We start from the raw sequence: 8,586 nt of genomic DNA, 5'->3' as shown, positions 1-8,586 counted from the left end.
TAAAGATAGAATAAAGAAGGTTAATTTTTGTGTGTGTGGAAGCCCATTGTTTAATTAATAAGAAGAGGATGCACCGCCAGTGAGCTGGATTCATGAAGAGGAGTTGGAGGTCGTCTGTGCAGAGATGCGGGGCTACTGTGACTACTGTTGATGGCCAGCGTTGCTGGTTGCATAAGCCACAGAGGACTTGTGTGCTTCCGAGTACGCTCTTGCTAAAGCTTAATGAGGAAGACGATGCTGCTGACAGTGGTGATTATTGCCGCTGCCTTCAATATGTCGCCTGCTACAACTCACAGCTGTGATGGAATATAGCTGCTTGGTCATTATCAAATATGATGGGAGACACTATGTCTAGACTAGAAGAGGACTGATTCATGCTGAAAGCAAGTGTAAGAATCCCTGCCTGCCTGATAGATGAGACTTAAGAGTACTTAAGTAAAATAGGAATGGTAATCATGTAAGAGCTAAATGCCATAGAAATCACTCTTCATAAGAGCTAATTTGCAATAGAAATCCCTCTCCATGAGAGCCAAAGATAAATCCATCTACATAGTTGCAATGCACACTTAACCACCACATGCTTTCACCATGCCAACCAACAATCCTTCCATGCTTCCACCTGTCTGAATCTCCTCAACAACTTTTTTTTCTTCACCTCAGGGGCCTCACTCGTAAGAACATACCCTATCACTTATGTGTGGAGGATATTAAAAAATAGGTATGTATACATAGTTTTTGGGTTGCAACAAGATTAAAAAAGGGGAGCACGGTGAGCCCTTTTAAGATTTTGTCAAAACCCTCTCATGTGACATATCATTGAAAAGCTCTTGAAGCGTAGGTTCTAAATCCAGTCTCCGGCAACTTTGGAATTGGTATGCTGAAGATACACCAAAATTTAAATTAAAAAGCAAATTCCCAAAGTAATGAGATTTTTCTAAATTCCTTAATGTGGTCTTCTTTCCATTCACCTAGAAGCATGGGTGTGTTAGAACTTGAAAGAGTTAGATATCTCAAAGGTAAGGAGATATCAATCTCCTATTCCCGACTAAGTACATAATCATCATACTTTAGGGATGAGGTATGAAAAAGTGCTGCATCCATTCCTAGGAAACTTAGTGTGAAAGCTCATGCTTGAACTAACTGACATCTAGCTGTATGAATATGTAAAATGAACTAAGAGAACAGTATTAACTACCTACAAGTGCATGAGAGTAATCAAGTGGATAGGCTCCTAGCTAACACCCAATCCATCAAACAAAAGAGGCAAGTCTAATTTTGAAAAGTCATAGAAAAATTGCATTCTCAAGGAAAAAGTGGACGAAGTAAGGCAATAGCATGGCAAAGTAGTACTTGAAAGATAAAACTCGTAGAGAGGCCCCAAATTGCAAGGTAGAGAGCCACCATAGCCGTCTTAACAAGGGAGGAGTCAATAAAGAATGATGAAGGCATATGCCACCCTTTAAGGAGGAGGTCACCCAAGATAGAAAAGGAATTAAGCCATGTTGTTGGCAAAGTGAGAAAAGGGCATCATAGAAAGAGGCCAACGACACTAATAAAAGGCATGGGAGTTACTCTAAGCTAGTGTGAGCTTTAGAGTGGGCAGCATCACTGCCTCCAATTGAATCCAACCATGGGTATTGCCATTAGAGCTAAGACAAGATTTTGCATAGATCAAGCATCATGCCTAGGTAAGTGCATTAATCTTATTACATTGGTGATGTGATCGTTCACAAGAGATCTAAGACATAAAGAATATCTAACACACACACACTCTCACTCACTCACAGATCTTCATGCATGGACGATGATGTGTTTTTTATAACCCACTATTTGAAGGATGCCTAAATAGCGCTTGGTGTTGTTTTTCTAAACCATGGAAGATGTGAAGCACAATTCTGATCTCTATGTAATATCTTCAACCACACTTTTGAAATTTAAATCAGGTCAAAATAGAGGCAAAACAAGATTTGGAAGGAAAGATGAATTAATGGTTATACACAAGATTGATCATTTAATCATAGGCAAGTGTGTAGAATCTTAGAATACTAGGTTAGATATTAAGTTGTAGAATCTTAGAATACTAGGTTAGATTTTAAGTTTAGACTAAAATGTGCTTCCACTTATAGAAGGAACAAAGATGAAATATTGATCTTAATTTTTTGACTCAACTAATTATTGGCTTGAGAAGTTAAGCTTGGAAAATTTAAAAAAAAAGGAACAATAAAGCACTACTCCTTATTAGGCATCATCACATGATGCTATTATGAAAAAATATCGTGTGTCATCCAACTCAAATTATAAAATTATTATTGTTCTTTCTAGCACACATGTTCAAAAGTTCATAAAATAGGTCACACTCAACTCACGTATGCGGAGAACTTTAAGTTATTAACGTGAACCATAGAAAATCATATTGCTTAAAGTTTTGATACAAGTCTTTTTCTTCTAGAAGTTGTGGAGTCTTATTTGCATGACATGCATGCTCACTTGCTTTCAAGGTCAAAATTCGTAGGAATGGGTAGATATTTGAAGTTTTCCTTGTGTGGTTGTTGGTTGTTAAATTTCTTTTTTGTAGGAATGGGGAGATATCTTGAAGTTTTCCTTGGGTTGTTATTTTGGTTGGGGGTTGTTGGTCGTAAATTTTTTTTTTTGGGGGGTGGAGAGAGAGAGAGATCAATATTGTTTTTGTGTTTGTACTCTGGAGCTAGAGTAGATTTTATTTAAGGGGCTTTACACATTTGAAGGCTTTGGAACCTGGATTTTTGCCTATAATCACGCGTGCAGGCCGATGCACAGGGGGGTTCGCCCATGCAACACACAAATGTGGGCAATAGTGTTCGAAAAGAAGTATTTTCCCAAAAGTGGAAAACCTACATTTAAAAATTTTGAAATTATTTACAAACGAAAATCTTAAAAAAAAAAATTTGGCGACTACTAGAAGGCAACAACATACTCCGTGAGGACCCGTCATATCCTCTACAAAGTGAGGGCAAGGTAACAATCGGGTGTCTAGCTGGGGATCGAACCTCCCTTTAACCACTAGAAAATAAAGGAAAATCTTGAAGTCTCAAAGTTTTTGTGCTATAACTTCTAAAAATCTGGAGGTATTTGTACCTTCAAGTTTTAAAATTTGAAGGTATTTCTGCAGGTGCAAACTACACTAAACTCGGGGTTTTTTCAAACACTGGTGCTGGGTAGGTAGGATGGAGCGCGAAAAGCCCTTCCACTTAATTGAATGGTGAGACTTGAGGATGATGCCCTCCTCCACATGTGTGTGTAGATGCATGTGTGTGTATGTCAGTGTTCACTGTTGATGAGAGAAGTATCATTATGTGTTGATGAAGACCTTTGAAGGGACTACACGTGAAATTTGAACTAACCCATGGCGTGTCACGTGTGGTGATAGTGACACCGAGGATGCGATTGGCTGCAGCCTGCACGTGCTAGCTATCGGAGACGTGTCCGCCATCCGTGAAAATGTATCATAAAAAGTGGCATCACCACCGCGCAGCCTTTCGCTTTACCATCCGATTTAAACTAAGGTTTGACCTTTGCAACTGCGTCCAAGTTGATATTTAATTCATGTGAAAAAGCATGCAAAAATTTGCAACACTCTTCTAAGTTGAAAAGATAAGGCTTTCAACATTTCCCCCAAGCATCCAAAATTCTTACAAAGGGAACTCCAGGGTTCTAATCTACCAAGTGATGGCATGTTACTTCTGATTTGAATTCACATTTCTCTTCTAGTGAATCCTTGCTGCCACTAATCAAAATGTTGCTCTTCATCAAATTTCAAAACTATTTCATGGTGCTCTGAATCATCCATTGAAACTAGTACTTGTACCACTATTATGGAAACAGAGAGCAACCATAAGCTATCGTCTCCCTTGTTTCCATTCCATTGGGTCATGCGTTGCACAAGTTGTCATGTGGTGGGATGGATTGAGTAAATTAAAGTTGGGCATGGTCACACATCATCCGTAATTGTCATGTGGTGGGATGGATTAAAGTTAACATGGTCAATCTTGCTACCTCACATCACACATCATCCACAAGTTGTCATGTGGTGGGATGGATTGAGTAAATTAAAGTTGGCATGGTTATGGATGATGTGTGATGTGAGGTAGCAAGATTGAAATGAACTGAAAGAAAGGGCCTTAGTTCCTCAAAATTTAAGTAAGAATACACAGTGCGGCTCAAAGGTATCTATCTCACAAGAAACTTGGAGGAGTATGAGGCAGAGAAAGCACCTTGCACAAGTGGATGGGGTTTCCTACCTCCAACTTGTACCCAACTTGTAGAAAGATGGAAGAAGGCTTGTGTAAAGAAAGCAAATATAGTCAAAGGGGAATTGTAGAATGCATGGAAATTACAAGCTTACAAAGTCTAGCTCTTCCAAGAGGTAAAGGATCTCAAGAAGAGCTTAAGAAAATGTGTTCAATTAATTGAAGCAATAAAGGATGGTCAAGAGCTCTATTGAAAGATCGAAGTAGTGGAAAAGACTTACTGGGACGTTGAGAGCATCTTTGATATTTGAAGTAGATAGTGCTCTAAAGGATTGACATGAGTGGAACTTTAAGGGGGATAAGATGCAAGGCAAAGAGAGTGGAAGCTTAAGATGGATAAGATGTAAGGCAAAAAGAATTGAATTAGAAAAGCTCTTGGTTGACGAAGGGGCATCGCATACATAGATGCTTAGTATAAAGTAAATGGGCAAGTGGAAGCTTAGAAAGTATCTCATGCACTAACATATGGTCATAAATATAGGATGCCATGTGCATTATACCACATAGCAAGATATGTTGCAAATTCAGTGTTGAGAGATTCTAGCCAAACATGTTGATGGCATGTCAAAAGTATAATAAGTCTCTCATTCTTCAATATAGTTGGCTTTGTGATGCATTAAAAGGTCATGGAATTTTAGAACAATCTACTTTTACTAGTGCTTGATAATAAAAACCTATTGTCTTTGCATGCGATGCACAATTAAGTGCACTAACTTTAATGTAATAAAGCATAGTATATCTCACATAGACCATTTGTATTAGTGCTTTGTAATGATTGTTGGCTAACATGGTTGCATAGCGAAGAACGAGTTTAATGTAACTTTAATGTAATAAAGCACTAACTAACTTTAATGTAATAAAGCATAGTATATCTCACATAGACCATTTGTATTAGTGCATAGCGAAGAACGAGTTTTGTGAGAAAGTTGTCCGATAGCGAGGCAAACACCCTCTCCAAGTCATCACCATATAGCATACACCATACATACATGTCACGCTAAGCTATCATTAGTCAGATACCCACATGAAACATCCCACAGCCATCTGGAAGCCATGAAAACTTTGCATCTACATCGTCAATGGCATGCATACATCTTTTTTTGTATATCATGATGACTCCCTGCAAGCAGCATTAAGGCCATACATCTGTCATCAGAAAGGCCTCTCTGCAATCATCACCAAAACGGCATACATATGTTATCACCAGCGACCAGAAGATCTGTATGAAATAATCATCAATGGCATACATGTAGCAGTCGACGCGCGGATCATAGGATCTCTCTGCGATCATCATCAAAATGGCATCACCATGAACCATAGGACATCTGTGGAACCATCATCAGTGGCATACATGTGTTGTCTATGTGGATCATAAGACCTCTCCAATCATCAGTGGCATACGTATGTCAACATACGTATGTCAACAGCATACATGTATCATTGATGAAGATCATAAGACCTCTTTGCAACCATATGTAGACTTAAGGAGTGAGTGGTCAAGGATCCAGTGTGAAAAATGAGGATTTGCACCATAGATCATAAGATCCCAATGCATGATTGCATCATCAGCATAAAGCATATACCATGTGTTTCCATAGCTCCAATGAGAGGGTATGTGATGAGGTAGATTGAAAATCATGCACTAGATCGCCGTCCTCGGTCAAGCAGACCTTCCATGATCACCTTCTTGTACTCATGGGACTGCAAGTCATACTTGCCACTGCTAATACCTGTCATGGTTTTTTTGCTCTTTGTTTTGGTGGTGTTAAGTGTGATGCCATTGCTGCTGCTGCTGTTGTTTTTGTTGTTGCTGTTGTTGTTGTTGTCGTTATGGCTATGATGATGGCTTCTGACAAAGGGCTTGTCTCCCACAGCCTTTCTCAAACTAGGCAACACATACCACCAGCATACAACACATAGAATTGCAGCAACATAACCCTTCACAAGGCCACTTAAACACGATACTAGCCCTGTAGCTGCAAGAGCTTGGCCCAATTTTTCTGATCTCTCCTTTTCCCCCCTGTCAGAGGCCATTCTCAACACCTTAAGTGAATTGGCCTTCTGCAACAACCTATCTTCTTTGATATCCATGTGGGTGGCTTGGTTGTGGACACTGCGCATCTTCGAGGGGGTGCCAGCTGCAGAGGAGGGTTTTGTGGGCTTCCTGGAGTCTCTGAGTGTGCTGGAGCAGAACCCTTTGACCTTCCCTTTATTATGCTGCTTGGTAGCTTGTACATGTGGGGAGCCCATATCTTTGACGTGCTCTCTGGCAACTTGATCAGAGAGTGTGTTTTTGCTTGCAGTTCTCACTGGAGCAGGAGATGAAGGCATAGGCAAGAGATGGGCTTGCAATGAAGATGAAGAAGAGGCCATACCCAATGGGGGAAAAGAGGAAGAAGAAGAAGAAGAAGGGTTAGGGGAGGACATAGCTGCAGATGGGTGAGCTATGGCAACACTTTCCTCTTCGGGGAAATTCGTCCTCTCTGTAGAAGGTAAACTGTTCACCATAGGCTTGGCAAGCAAACTCAACATAACAACATTGCTTGCTATGGCTGTTGCCATGCCTATACCCAAAGCAGCAGCCTTTACCACCCATAAAACCCCTGCGGTGGCTGCCATCAAGTACCTCAAATTCCCTCTCTGGTTAACCTTTTCTTCCCCTTCATTTGCAGCAGCAATGTGCTCTGCTTCTGATGAAGCAGGATTAGTGACTGGATTTTCACCCAGATCACCCTTCTCTTCACTGATCAAGCCACCCAAAGAGGTCTTATCTTCACTAATCAAACCACCCAAATGGTTCTTGCCTTCACTAATCAAACTAGTCTTACCTTCACTGCTTAGATCACCCAGAGCAGGCTTGTTTGCACTGATCCCAGCACCCAAAGCAGGTTTATCGTCACTAATCAAAGCTGTTGTTGCTGCTGCTGCTGCTTTTCTGATGGCTTGGCTTTCATTCTTTGATGATGGAGTGATGATGATGGGGATCCATTTGCTGTGAGACCCAATGGCAAATTTCACCACGGACAATGGGGTGCCCAATTGGGCGGCCAATTTTTCTCTCTTTGCTTCAAGCTCTGCAGAAACAGCGGCAAATTTGTCCAGCCCTTGGCCAGCATAAGGGTTTGAACTGGCCTTCTTAGACCTCCTATAGCGCCACCTCAGGGCAGCCATGGCTTCTCTCAATGCAGCCAGTTCTGTTGCGATCTCAGAGTAATTTGACCAAACTTGGCGATTAATAACCTAGTCAGGAAATTGGCGATTACATACCTGATGAAAAAGGGTTTTGATCTATTGGGGCGGCTAACCTGAGGGACATTTCAGCAAATCAAGACCTACTTAAGTGGCGAAAAGGAATATTAGTGAGATGATTAAACATAGTATTAGATAAGCTTAATAATAATTAGGCTATGGAGATGAAGGAAAACGAGCTTCGCATAGGAATGGGCAAGCATTGTGTCGATTTTGAATAAGAAAATGCAGTGAGATGAACAGTGGATACATAAATATTAATTTTTGATTACGAAGTGGCATGTCTCGCAAGGCAGCCGTCTGGGTGTAGTTTAATTAACAGCATAATGATGATCTTAATGACTTAATCAAGATTGACAAAAGCACAATTAGGTTACAAGATGGAAACTTGTACTCATAGAGAGGCTTGAGAGCTGTTTTTCTTCATTTGAAAATGATCCCTTTTATATGAGGAGGGTACACCTATTTACAAATGTGCTCATATGGGATAATGTCCAAGTGACGTGGCTGCATGCTCCTGATCCTAGTCCTCTACTCATACCTTGCCCTTAGTGGCAGCATAATTTCAACACCCCCCCTTGGTGCCATGATGTATAGGCTACTACAAGGTGAGTTACAAAAGATCCATCACTTTCCCTTATTGCAACATGCTACTTAAGGTGGTCAAGTGTGGTGTTACAATATTTCATCACCCCTCTTGGGTGCATAAATTGCTAGAGAGGCTCGAGAGTTACTTGTCTTCATTTGAAAATGACCCTTTTTATATGAGAAGGGTACACCTCTTACAAATGTGCTCATATGGAAAAATGTCCAAGTGTGACGTGGCTACATGCTCTTGATCCTGGTCCTCTATTCATACCTTGCCCTCAATGGCACCACAAATTTGAACACCCCCCCTTGGTGCCATGATGTATAGGCTACCGCAACGTGGTTGGATGTGAGTTACAAAAGATCCATCACTTCCCCTTATCAAAATTATGCGGAGTATGCACAACGGAAGCAATAGTTGATGGCAAGATAGAGCAACATATATGAGAGAGAGCAAGAACAC

General features: G+C 40.7%; 1 protein-coding gene across 1 annotated transcript; it reads right to left on the bottom strand.

Annotated features, from left to right (window-relative positions):
• Positions 1 to 5,274: 5,274 nt before the first annotated feature.
• Positions 5,275 to 7,840, bottom strand: LOC147633782 (uncharacterized). Its single transcript, XM_086804815.1, has one exon. The coding sequence runs from the start codon at positions 7,455 to 7,457 to the stop codon at positions 5,922 to 5,924; it is 1,536 nt and encodes a 511-aa protein (XP_086660941.1). The 5' UTR covers positions 7,458 to 7,840; the 3' UTR covers positions 5,275 to 5,921.
• Between the last annotated feature and the right edge of the window lie 746 nt (positions 7,841 to 8,586).

The sequence above is a fragment of the Cibotium barometz genome, chromosome 11 (genome assembly GCF_041138505.1).
Source record: "Cibotium barometz isolate CiBa-2024 chromosome 11, ASM4113850v1, whole genome shotgun sequence".
NCBI classification, from domain to species: domain Eukaryota; kingdom Viridiplantae; phylum Streptophyta; class Polypodiopsida; order Cyatheales; family Cibotiaceae; genus Cibotium; species Cibotium barometz.
This window is presented reverse-complemented; position numbering and strand designations above follow the sequence as displayed.

Bases quoted from the DNA above. Each gene is read 5' to 3' on its own strand.
- LOC147633782 (XM_086804815.1), bottom strand. From the start codon at position 7,457: ATGGCTGCCCTGAGGTGGCGCTATAGGAGGTCTAAGAAGGCCAGTTCA.